This window comes from Sus scrofa, chromosome 12 (assembly GCF_054392235.1).
Source record: "Sus scrofa isolate SSC_HxYL_T2T_F1_AM1 chromosome 12, Sscrofa_HxYL_maternal_Yorkshire_Landrace_v2.0, whole genome shotgun sequence".
In the NCBI taxonomy this organism is placed as follows: domain Eukaryota; kingdom Metazoa; phylum Chordata; class Mammalia; order Artiodactyla; family Suidae; genus Sus; species Sus scrofa.
This window is the reverse complement of record NC_139394.1, coordinates 19,069,373-19,082,615: the sequence shown is the minus strand read 5'-3', so window position 1 is coordinate 19,082,615 and position 13,243 is coordinate 19,069,373. Positions and strand designations below refer to the sequence as shown.

Sequence of the window (13,243 nt, the reverse complement as noted above, 5' to 3'; positions counted from 1 at the left end):
AAAGGGAAGTAGTCAGAATAGGGTGTCTAAACGGGAGGGCCGGGGTTCAATCACTGGAGGTCCTTCAATGTTTTCTTAAGGAATTTGAACTTTAATAGGAGATGGGGACTCATAAAGATTTTTTTCAGTCAGCAAATAAGACACATGATCAACTGTGCTCCAATCTGGATTATACCGGCTGTCTGTGAACAGGAATTGGAAAAGGCAGGATGTAATGGAAAGATCAGATGGGTGGCATCTACCATCTTCTCAGTTAAAGGTGATGAGACCTGAACCAGGGTACTGGCGGCAGGAACAAAAGAGAGAGATTACACAGTCGGTAACTGGATGCAGTAGGGAGGTGTCAAAAGTAATTCCAAGCTCTGGCGGCTGGCTGGTGGGAGAGTGCTATCATTAGCTGGAACTGGAAACAGGTAGGATCAGATCTGGGGAGAGGCGTTTGTATTTAACAAAGATTCTGTTCCTTGTGGGCGTTCCTTTGGAGTCAGAGCTGGGTTGATGGTAGGCAGGAGTGCTGACATTGTTCCCACTTCCCTGTCAGCCTTGAGTCCTAGAATCCCTGACAAAGTTAAGGCTCTATGGTCAACAATTAGAGAACTTCTACTATGTGCCTGGCACTCAGCAAGGCAACGTGGGGGCATATATAGAGGGAAAATGTTTGTCTTTGAAGTTTCCTTGCTAAATCCGGATGCATAATCCTGTTACTAGTGGTATTTTACTTGGTTTATATCTTTCTTGACCACATAATCAAAATGTTTACTATGTGTTCTACTTTATGTAAAACACGAAGGGATTAAGAAAAAAAGGAAACATAAAAACTGTCCCCGTCCTCTCAGAGCTTAGTTTTACTGGGATGCAGTGAACACAAAATGAACTGCACTCAGATTCTGAAAAGCCAGTAGGCTTACATGGCACAGGGACTTCGATCTAGAGTCAGGGAGGCCAACCAGAGAAATGATGCAATAACTCAGACATGAGTTGATAGGGGGCAGGTGAAAACATCTCTGGCAAACAATGGAAATGGTTGACAAGGCCTGAACTAGTCACTGAGGGTGTAGAAGCAGCACTTCCATATTGCCAGCCCAGCTGGCTGAGGCGGGTAGAACCCCCATCACTGCAGTCAGGCAGCTGCACATCCCCTTGCACTGCACACCCTACAGGCTGGTCCTTTTGCTGTCACCTTGCCTGCTTAGAAAATCACTTTTCATTTTCTAACATCCTTTATTTGGGGGTAGAGATTTTGCTGTTTTTAGAGAAATAGGCAGATCTCAACCCAAGGTTGAATACCTTCTCTTTATAGTCAAGGGGAGAACACAGCCATGACTAGTTTGTACTACTCCTTTCTGAAAGGTTAAGGAAGGGAGGAAACTAACATCACTACAGATCTATGGTTAGATTTTTTTTTTTTTTTTTAAGGGCCACACCCATGGCATACGGAGGTTCCCAGGCTAGGGGTCAAATCGGAGCTACAGCTGCCAGCCTACGCCACAGCCACAGCAAGGCAGGATCCGAGCTGCGTCTGCGACCTACACCACAGCTCGCGGCAACATCGGATCCTTAACCCACTGAGCAAGGCCACGGATGGAACCCGCATCCTCATGGACGCTAGTCGGAGTTCATTAACTGCTGGGCCACAACGGGAACTCCTCTACGGCTAGTTTTGATGCTCAACTTTTCCTGCCTTTTTATGATTTTTCAATACAGAAGAGTAGAGGCCTTTATCTGCTCAGTAACAATCAGGTCATATTTCCTTTCATCAGGTTAGCTCTCAAGTGTTGTATTAAAGGGTTGAGGAGAATAATTTAAGACTGGTTCTGGTATACAGAATCCCATCTGGGGGGCAAAGGCCAGGCAGATGACTCATAATCTTACTGCTCTGAAGTCCATCCAAAATCCTAAAAATCAAAGCCTGAAATCCCAAACACATTTAACGAGCACCTATGTGCCATACACTCCGTATAATACATAGATTACACACCTAAAATAGGAAAAGGGTAGAAATAGAAGGAAATCTTCAGGGAAACAGTGGAAGAAGGTATATATTCTAAGACACCTACGTAAGTCTGACAGAAACTTCCCTATTACTTTCTCCCACCAGCTTAAGCTTCCCCTCTACCTGGGCAGGATGAGCTTTGAAAAGCACCATCTAAACATGAACAAGTCAAAGTACTTTGAGTTTCAAAAGCAAAAGGTACTCTCAATGGATTTAGTAATAACACTGTCCTGACTACTATGATTTTGGAAATTAAAGGTGCTAGTCACAATTAAAAAAACACCAACAACCGGTTCACAAGAATCTATTCCTCGATCACTTCAAGTAAGATGTTACTGGTAGCCCATAACTCCATCCCTTCCCCACTTGAGTGGATAGGGCAACAATCACGACAGACTCTGCTGTTTCCACAAATCATTGGTTTATTAGAAAGTTCCTTTCCCTAATTTTACAGCATATATATCTCTATCATATGTGATAAAGTTAAATACAATCTGTTATGTTTTTAAGTAAGGATAGGTTATTTTGTTTTTTGTTTTGTTTTGTTTTTTTTTTTTTAGTTTTAAAACCTATTCCACTATTCTGGAAGTTAAAGAACACTGCCCCCAGGAAGGTAGAGAGGCAGCCAGAGAAGAGTATGGCTCAATCTACAAGCTAATGGGAAGCAGCACAAAAATGTTAATACTGTATTATTTAAATATTTACATAGGCTGAAAGCAAAGAAATATGAGTCCCTTCACTTCAAACAGATGATTTCATTTTCCAGTGCCGGTTATCAAAAAAAGTGATGCTTCTGAATCAGATGAGGAGCACTGGAGAGGTAAGAGGCTCAATCAAGAGCTTTGTTTGCCCAGCACTTGCTTCTCATAAACTGGAAACCTTTTTCTCTTGGGAAGTGGAGAAGAAAGAACACAGAGCCTTGGCCACAAAGTGGGGTTTGTGTTTCCCGTCAGGTAAAGACCCACCTCATCTAGCCACAGGAAGAGATAGGGAAATGCCTAACAGGGAAGTGCTAACTACGCCAAAGAAGATGAGACCAGCAATATAAACACCTTTGGGTCGAGTGATGAGACCAGCAATATAAACACCTTTGTTAATTAAGTCTGAGAGCCTGGTAAAAAGAGGAGGAGGAAGGAGGAATGGAGGTGGTGGTACTTCCTCTGATAGGTATCATGGAAGAAAAGAAAAAAGGAATCTTTAATGCTTAAACTAAGGTGGGCAGAAGGCATGGAAACGATGAAGTAAAAGAATTTGCAGAATCTATAAATGTGCTCACCTCCCAACAAAAGGGTGAAGAAAATTGTTCTAACTCTGTATCATCCTCCAGTCTACTTTGACTTCAATTCCTAGCCAACCCAAAAGGCACATTAAAAAAATTTGTCAGAGAGGGCTAAGTATTAGGAAGGCAAATGGACTGCCTGGGACAGGCACCCAGGGAACCCAGAAATCCCCCAGGACAATCACTTGAATCTCACTGCTTCAGGGAAGAAAGCTCTCGAGAATCTCTCCCTCCTCCTCTGTGGGGCCCATCTGTTTCTCTGTATAAAACAGCAAAGCACATGAGGGAGATTGTCATAAATGAGTATCCCCCGACACCCCCAGCCGACTGCTACCCATTAATTAAAAAATCCCAGTGCTGGAGGCACCACTTACTGCAGATTTTGTCTCAACAACAACAAAAAAATGTTAAACAATGTTCCTTTGTTTTAACATTTTTATAGTTTGTAACTTCAAAAAATATATGAGCTTGATAAAATATACATGCTTAGTCGTTTTTTGCATCTAGCAGAAAACAAATACTTTATTTTTTGTTTTCATTTTATAACCTTTAAAGTTTCTTAATTCAACTAGGGCAAACATATTTACACAAAGCCACCAGAACAAAGATCACTTAAAGAGCTGGATGTAAAAAATATTATTGCAGTATACTACAAATATGGAACCTTTTTTATATGAGCTACAAAAAGCAGCATTTACGTTTATAGAGTTCAGTGCAATTTTTTTACATTAAAAAATCCTATAAATTAAGAAGGAAACATCAACATGACAGAAGAAAATACACCCTTCAGACACATGAGCTCCTCTTTGGGGACGCACATGGGTGACTCTATGTTCCACACAGCTTCTATCCATGATAGGATCTTCTTTTCTGAGATATGCAGATGTCTCTTCTGGGATGAGGGACGCTAGGACAACAGTGCCACGTTTGTGGCTCTGTTTGTGTGGGAAGTGGATCGAATGACAGCCTGAGTGGCATCGGTTCCAGGTCAGACTCCCTTTCCACCTTACCCGGGATAAATAAGGTCACCAAGGTCAAAGACACTGAGAGAGGCAGGACCAGATGGACAACCCGCCAGCCAGAGAGGAGGAAAATGCTTTAAAATTTATAGACGGAAGTGCAGAGGATTAAAAAGTAGAGGGAGGAAGGGAGTATCTAAACTCGACAGTCTGGAGATGTTGCAGAGGGGTGGGTAGTAGCACTTACTGGTGTTTCCTAGCTTAGAAACACGAGAGAGGGAGAGGGACAAACCGAAAAGGGGAACAGGGGAAAAGAATCCCTGATAGTAAGCCCAAAGCAAACCTCAAACCTAAAACCACCCCTGTTAGCCAAAATCCAATTCTTTGGCTGTCTGACACTGCCCAGCCCAGCTTCTACTTGCTGGTATTAATGGCTCAACACCCCAAGGGAAGATTTATGGGTCACCTTCCTTGGCCCCGCCTGAGCTCCTGTGCCCCAACTCATGTGCCATGGCTGGGGGGGTGCTGCAGGTCCTGACCTGAGAAGATGGGGTGAAGCAGCGGGTGGAGGTGGAGGGCAGTGGCGGCTGCTGCAGCAGGCCGTGGGGCAAGCAGGGTAGGGTAGAGGGCAGCATGTGGAACAGGGTGGAAGGTGAAGGGCCCGGGATGGATTGCTGAGGCGGGGATGATGTGGATGGGATGGCTAGCGAGAAAGGTGGCAGGGTGGCCAGGGATGATTGAATGAGTAAGGTGGGACAAGGAAATGGGGGTCAGGTGGGGCTGGGGAATATGATGCACTTGGGCAAGTGGCTGGGGATGAGGGTGGGGGTGAATGCCAATGGCAGCAGCAGCTGCTGCAGCATGATGCTGTAGGATGGCATGCTGAACAGTTGTGATGGAGGTGGCAGAGGCTGTGGCTGGCTGCTGAATGTGGATGGGTTGCAGGGCTGGAGTGGCTGGAGCCAGGGCAGCCGAGGCTGGAAAGGCCTTTACTTGCTTGGCCAGAAGCTGCTGCTGGATGTGTTGCTGTGCAGCCTGCTGGAGTTTGCTATACTTCTCCATCTCCTCAGGAGTGAAGGTGATGGGCTGGCTTTCCAGGGGGGCTAGGGAAGCATCCTCAGCCCCATCGGCTGACTCAATACTAGGCTCCCCACTGGGAGGTGCATAACTGGGGAAGTGCTCAAGGTCTGACGCTATAGGCAGCAAGCTGGATTCCACAGGGCCTGGTTGACTGCCACTATCCAGGGACTCAAGCGTGTCCCCGTCACTGGGGTCAGGGAGGTAGTTATGGGGGATGGTTGGGTCCCCAGGATAGCAGTCAGAGTGCACTGGGGTGCCTAGAGGAGCCACAGGGTGATCAGCAGTAGCCTCTTCTGACTTTGGCTCTTCCAGGGGTGGGTCTGACAAGGGGCCAGCTGTTTCCTCTGAGGGGAACTGATGTCCAAATGGGGCATCACTATTCCCCGGAGGCCCTTCTTCTGTCTCTGACTGTTCTTGCTCTTCCCCTCTTTCTAAGCCAGACTCTTCACATTTCTTGGTGTTGGGCTTTCGGGTCGCTGGGAGCTTCCCTATCAGTGGAAGGACAGGCTTACTGCCAAGAGAAGGGGGAAGCTTGGGCCCAAAATAACCTTGGGGGGGGTCCTTGAGCTTGAGCCCGGCTTTATTAGGGGTGGCCAGCACCTCCTCACTCACACTGGGTTTCCTCTCCACTTTCCTGGACTGGATCTTCTCCAGCAGCAGTTTGGCGGTGACAGAGTTCTTGTCTTCAGGGCTGCAGTCACCCTCTGAGCCTCGTCCTACACCAACACTGCTGTTCTGTGAGGGTGCACCTATCCCTTTACTTTCATCTCCTCTGCCATCTTCTTTCTTCTTCTCCCCGGGACCTTCTCCTCGGCCTGATCGGAAATAGTGGGGAGACTGGGAACGGTAGATTTTAGAGCGAATGAAGTCTCGACGACCAGAACGCCTCTCCTCGGGGCTCTCATGACCCCATGATCCCTTCCTGGAGCCTGATCTCTGGGAGGGGCTCCGGGTACTGCGGCTGCGGTCCCGGCTATAGCTCCGGCTCCGCTGCCAGCTGTGGGCTGTGGTGCTGCGGCTTCGCCGTTTGCTCCGGCTGCGACTACAACTGCTGCTGCGGCTGTGACCCCTAGACCTTGAGCGCTCCCTGGTATGACTCCGAGACCGGCTTCGGGACTGGCTGCAGCTGATGCTATAGTCATCATCAGAAGATGAATATTTGTGTCGTTTGGACCGGTGCTTGGAACTGGCATAGTCTGAGTCATCAGAGTCGTGGGAGCGCTTGGAGTGCCTTCGTGACCGGTCACTATAGTCACTATAGCTGTCATCAGAGTAACTGTGCTGTCTACTATAGCAGCTCTGGTCTGAAGAAGCGTCTGAGCTACTCGAGTAAGAACGGCGGGAGGAACGGCGGGAGGAATGGTGCCGGCCAGACCGGGAGCGGCTTCGGGAATGCTCACTGCCGGACTCCTCCTCCTCCTCCTCCTCTTCCTCCTCCTCCTCACTGTACTGCGATGGAGACTTCTGGTGCAGCCGGCGTGATGAAGCATCATCACTATCCTCATCTCCACTACTGGGTCGACTTCGATGGCTGGATCGGCTGCTCCGTTTGGTGCTAGCTCTTCGCTGGCAGGATGAAGTTGGAGGTTCACCTTTGTGTTTCCTCCCACCATGATCTTGGGAGCTGTTACCGCCTCCACCTTCATCCTTCTTGCCACTGCTCCCTTCTTCAGCAGGGAGGGATCTCCGCTGGGAATCATCTTGAGCTCGCCGTCGTCTTCTTGGTGGCGCAGGGCTACCACTACCCGGGGGTTCTGGTTTGGGGCCCCGTTCAGAATCTGCTGGAGCTGACGACTTATTCTTCTTTCGTTTTCGTTTCTTGCGCTTCTTAGACTTCTCCCCAGACTCTGCCTTAGAGCTTTTCTCTTCTGGGTCAGTCTTGTGTTTCCGTTTGTGTTTGCTGGATTTTTTGTGCTTCTTCTTCTTTTTGTGTCGGTGGGACCTCCCAGATCGTTCTTTCTTGCTAGGAAGGCTTCTCCCTGTGTCTCCTGTCTCTGACCGATGGCTACCCCCAGGCTCCTGCTTATTCAGGCCGCTACAAGCAGACCCTGAAGCAGGTGCATCCATTTTGCCTCCTGAAGAATGGTCTACATTCTCTCCCTCCTCCTTGCCTTTATTTGGCTCACCCAGATCAAGATCTTGGAGATGGTCCTTTGAGGAGCCTCCTATATCCTTTGGCTTTTCTGTCCCTTTAGCTCTGGCATCTTTGTTCCTTGAAAGCTTAAAGTCAAAGTACAAAGGATTACAACTGTATGAAATGGAGGGTTCTGCCTTCGTGAAAATTAATAGTTCTGATGGCCACTGGAGGGCAGTGCTTTCATCTTTGCTCAAAACTGGAAAGAAGGGACCAGTAGGATGTTTGGGTCCCTCCTGGCTATCTTTCCGTGCTGGAGAGGCCTGAGAGGTTTCTTTAGGTGGGTTAGACTCACATATTTGGATCTCTGCATCCTTCTGACTCTCTAGACTGTGCTCACTTGCATCCCCTCCTGAAGACTTCTTTGTCTCAGATTTGCTTCCAGGCTCCGAGGGCTCAGCCACACTAGTTTCCATCTGCTGCTCGGAGACTTCACTAACTGTCTTTTCTGCTCCTTGGCTTGCTGCCACCTTGATACAGCCTTTAGGTTTGGGAGAACTACTTTTTTTGCTCTCTAGGGCATTCTTTGGGTGTGTACTACTGTCACCTTCCATTTGTTCACTGGCTCTCATGAAGAGTAGGAAAGGAAAATTAGGTTTGACTTTGCAGTGTGCTGGGGGGATGTAGTGGTAATACTCCGGCTCTGTAGCTCCAGCTCCTTCTTCTCGCTTCATTCTTTTTAATTTAGATAACGTTGAGGCAAGGGACCCTCCATCCTGAGGGTCTTCATCCTCTTTTTTACCATCGAGATTGCTGTTTCCATCAGAATCTCCCACCTTCTGCAGTCCTTGGTCAGAACTCTTCTCATCAGCTTTTGTTCCGTCTTCCGAGGTCCCTTCCTCTGCGTGGTCCTTGAAAACCGATGCTATTGATTCAAGTTTGACAGGAGCCTTCTTGGCAAAGGAAAATGACACTCCCAATTTTTGCAATGGGGTCCCCAGATTATTCTTAATGCCAAAACTGACACCCTGAGAGGCTAACCCGGGAGCCTGCGACAGTCCAGGAGTATTAGTGATTTGTACTGCAGTGAAAGGGCCTCCTCTATCTGTGGAGAATTCAGATCCCAGGCCACAAGTGGCAGTGGCACTTGTGCCACTGTTTGTTGCTGATTCATCTTTATCATCATCTCCACCTTCTTCATCTACAGCCACTGTGGTTGGTCTGAACATGGGACCACTTCCAGGTGCACTACACAATGGTTTAGAAAAATGAAAAACAACAACAACAAAAAACAAGTTTAGGGGTACATTTCATACTTCTTGTTTTTTAATTTTTTCTTGGTCTTTTGTCCTTTTAGGGCTGCACCCGAGGCATATGGAGGTTCCCAGGCTAGGGGTCTAATCGGAGCTGTTGCTGCCAGCCTACGCCAGAGCCACAGCAACATCAGATCCGAGCCGTGTCTGCGACCTACCCCACAGCTCACAGCAACGCCGGATCCTTAACCCACTGAGCAAGGCCAGGGATCAAACCTGCAACCTCACGGTTCCTAGTCGGATTCGTTTCCATTGCACCATGACGGCAACTCCATCACACTTCTTATCAAACACTTATCTCTTATGTTTCACCATTCACCACAGGCAGGTCTGAGTGGTGGTCATTCCCAGACCTGCGCTAGGAAGTGAGGTTTGGGCAAGTCTCATACTGTTAATCTACCAAGCTACATTCCCAGAGAAAGCCAGTTACTGCTATTTCTTCCTAAGCTATCTGAAATATAAAAATGAGATTTACCTCACAATTCAAACACACTGTCATTACCATCTGGTACAGTCCACCTGTCTTGTATCTATTCTCATTTCTTATTGTATCATCCTAACCATCAGTGTGTTATCAAACATATGGTTGAACATCTATTCACAAGGCTGCAAACTCACCCTTGAACCATACAGGTGTGCAAATCTGAACTTCACGCGCCTACTTATATGCAGATTTTTTTCAATACATATTACACAATCTGCAGTTGGTTGAATCTGTGAATGTGGAATCGCAGATACAGAAGGATGACTATAAAGTCATAGACAGATTTTTGACTCTGTGTATGTGTGAATGTGCAGGGGGGCTGGGGCACTGGCACCCCTAAACTCCATGTTCTTCAAGGATCAACTGTATTTCATTCAGCTAAAAAACAAAAAACAAAACAACTTTTCCTTGGTGCTTTCAAATTTCAATTTTTAAAATATGCATATTCCTTGAGTTGAGCTTAGTCAGAAACCTCCACTGTACTACTTTATGATGGTCTGTGGTTAGTATGTCTGTTATAGAAACTAAGAGTCTCTGCAACTCTCCTGGCACCACACTCAAACATTTACTTTGGTTCTGTGATACTTTCTGGGCATTCCACACAATGATCATAATTCTACCAAGTACTTTCTCAGCTTTGAAAACGGGAACACCGAGGAGCCTCAAAGCCAGTGTTTTAAACTCCTATCATTAAAAAGACATATGCACACCAAAAGAGAGACAGAGAGAGATAAATTCTTGTCATGTCTGAAATTTGTAGTGTGTGGACTATACAGATTATCTCTCCAGCCAATTATTTGGATGAAGTCCTTTTTAATCTGAACCCTAGCTACTAAGTGTTCTAAACTCAGGGACCAAATATATTCAGATATCCCTTTACTATCTGAACTCCTCTTATTGGAAGATGGAAGCCAACAGATTTGGGTAGCAAGAGATACTCTCGCTGTGTTACAAAAACCTACCTCATAGCAAAGAAACTCTCAAGTTGAATAAAAGGGAATTAATTTTCATCTTGTGCTTAATCTTTGCCATGCTACTTCAATAATACTATGGAGTCACGTATTACTCCCTAAGAAATGAAATATCCGATAATGGGTCAAAATCTTCTTTTATTCTCCCAAGAGATAACTTGGTCAACTCTTAACGATTGATTTCTAAGACTGAGAACTAAAAGCCACCACTGGAGAAAAACATGTATTAAAATATGTCCTGGAGTTCCCGTCGTGGTGCAGTAGTTAATGAATCCGACTAGGAACCATGAGGTTGCGGGTTCCGTCCCTGGCCTTGCTCAGTGGGTTAACGATCCAGCGTTGCCGTGAGATGTGGTGTAGGTTGCAGACGCGGCTCAGATCCTGCGTTGCTGTGGCTCTGGCGTAGGCCGGTGGCTGCAGCTGCGATTCAACCCCTAGCCTGGGAACCTCCATATGCTGCGGGAGCGGCCCAAGAAATAGCAATAGTAACAACAACAACAAAAAAAAGACAAAAGACAAAAAAAAAAAAAAAAAAAATGTCCTGAACTAGAAAGTGGGCTGGTATATACTTTTAAAGGAGGAACCCTTGCAACAAGTCCAAGAGGCTATGTGTTTACTATATAAAGAAATGCCAAAAGGGTTTGGGATTGGCATATTCACAGTGAGGTATATAGAATGACTGGCCAACGTGGACCTGCTGTATAGCACAGAGAACTCAACTCAATATTCTGTGACAATCTATTTGGGAAAATAATCTGAAAGAGAATGGATATGTGTAATACGTATGACTGAATCACTGTGTTGTACAGCAGAAATTATCACAACCTTGAAATCAACCATACATACTTCAATAAAACTTAAAACAAATTTTTAAAAATGAACTGCCAAAGAAGGAATCGGAAGTACTTTATAGGCAGTTTAACACAACATTACAGCTCATAGGTTAATTCTGTTTCAAAACTTATACTATGTGTTTTCTTCCTTCCTTCTTCCTCTAAAACACAGTAAGTAAAAAAAGGATCTAGAGACAAAAACCTAGAAAGTTCAGGAACTTGGAAACTCTGGCCTCAGTTTGGCTGTAAACTTTTAAAAGCCACAAATATAGTTTCTCTTCCCATCTCTAACAAGCTCCTCCTTTGTTCCCGGCCAGCCATTAAAGACAAACACAGGGACCTAAGTACTTTGGATTGAGGCACATACCTTATGAGCTCTCAGACACTCAAAGACTGGGTCCCCAAAGTCTATGTGCTTGGAAATTCAGCCCTAGGTGGGGTAAATCCCACCTACGGCTAAATATCAGCCCTGAATTTATTATCAAGAACCACGAAGAAACATTAGTAACAACAATCAAGAAGGCAGGAATCTGGAGCTCCTGCTGTGGCACAGCAGAAATGAATCTGACTATTATCCATGAGGATGCAGGTTTGATCCCTGGCCTCACTCAGTGGGTTAAGGATCTGGTGTTGCCATGAGCTGTGGTGTAGGTCACAGACGTGGCTCGGATCCTGCGTTGCTGTGGCTGTGGCAGCTGTAGCTCTGATTCAACCCCTAGCCCGGGAACCTCCATGTGGCCCTAAAAAGACAAAACAAAACCAAAAACAAACAAAAACCCCACAAAAACTTAAGGATTATATGTGAATTTTATCTCAAGTTTTGCTGGGATCAAACCCCCACCTCAGCAGCAACCCAAGATACCACAGAGACAACACCGGGTCTTAACCAACTGTGCCACAGCAGGAACTCCTATTTTTTAAAAAAGATTAATTCTTAAATCTCAAACAATAAACTTAAAGCTATAATCTTAAATCTTAAGAATTATAATTATTTGTAGAACCCTCAGAGAGAAAATATTCTTACCATTCAGCTTGTTTTCTTTGTTCTGCCAACTCATGGAGCCGCCGTAAGGCTTTCTCCTGTTTCTTCTCATCCTTGCGAGATCTTGAAGAGACATTTCGAGCGAACTCTCTTTGCTTGAGATCTTTCAATCTCTGGGGTAACAAAAGAAAGGAAAAGAAGGTGGGTGATTTAGAATAACTTGGGGATCCTGAAAGCAAGGCCTTCAGAATATTCCCCCTTAATCAATGGTTATAGCGTGAGTGTAGAATATACTGTTATACTCTTACGGTAATTGAAAATAAAAGTCTAGGTAAATGAAACCAACAGCTGATTACTCTGGGTAAAACATTTGGAGTATCTGCATTCCTAATTAGGACAGCATACCATATGCTTTATTGGGCAAAATTAAATAATTTCAGAAGCAATAAGCAAATTTTAGAACACAAGGAGGAAAGAAAAGGGACTTTTTAATCACCTGCTCTTCCAGGATGTAAAACTAGACAAATAGAACATGAGTTAAATTTTAATAACACAAGCCAAAGAGAACAGAAAGGGGTTAAGCTAGTACAGAAAATTACCCAGGTGTAAGATCTTAAAAAGCAATGTACAGCTTACATGGGGAGGTTATGTGAATCAGAACTAACAGAAAGCATATTTTTATTTCACCACAGAAAGGTGCTATTCTTTTCAGCATGAATAGTTTTCCTGTTAACTAATCAAACAGTCTTCCAATGCCTGCATGTTCAGAGCTCACCAGTCTGATCACTTTCATCTGGTCAGTCTGCTGAAATTAAGAGTAATATGTGTGGCTTTTCATTCCTTCAAGGAACATCCAGGGAATGAGATGGGAGAACAGAGATAAGTCAAAGAATTTATTACTTAAAATCCTGATAAGAGAATGGGTCTTTTATTCTCAAAATGCTAGTATATAATTTTCCTTAAAACGAAACCAAACCAAAACAACAACAACCAAAAATTAACAGTGTTATGACACATTAGTGACAAGAGTCCAGACATATCTATCTGCAATGAAGACAGAACTAAAATTATCTTCAACATATTAGATAATATAAAAAGCAAACAAGCCAAAACAAAATACATATATCAGCCTATGCTTTGTAACAGCATTGGGAAAAGGAATTCGACCCAATATAAAGTGGACATTGCTTTGTGGAAAGGCATGATGTTCAACAGACAGAGGAATTTTCTTATCTAATATTTATGAAATGTGTTTTGAATATTTTTGAATTGGGA

At 44.9% G+C, this 13,243-nt stretch overlaps 1 protein-coding gene across 22 annotated transcripts in view; it reads right to left on the bottom strand.

The window, feature by feature from the left end:
• Window positions 1–3,765: 3,765 nt before the first annotated feature.
• The window catches only part of GPATCH8 (G-patch domain containing 8), a 78,569-nt gene continuing 69,091 nt past the window's right edge, over window positions 3,766–13,243 (bottom strand). For all 22 annotated transcript variants that reach the window (XM_084984262.1, XM_084984252.1, XM_084984266.1 and 19 more), the window contains 2 exons: window positions 12,011–12,141; window positions 3,766–8,633 (listed from right to left, as the gene is read on the bottom strand). In XM_084984262.1, coding sequence (XP_084840388.1) covers window positions 4,733–8,633; window positions 12,011–12,141 — 4,032 coding nt within the window. In that variant the 3' untranslated portion in view covers window positions 3,766–4,732. The remainder of the gene's footprint in view (window positions 8,634–12,010; window positions 12,142–13,243) is intronic.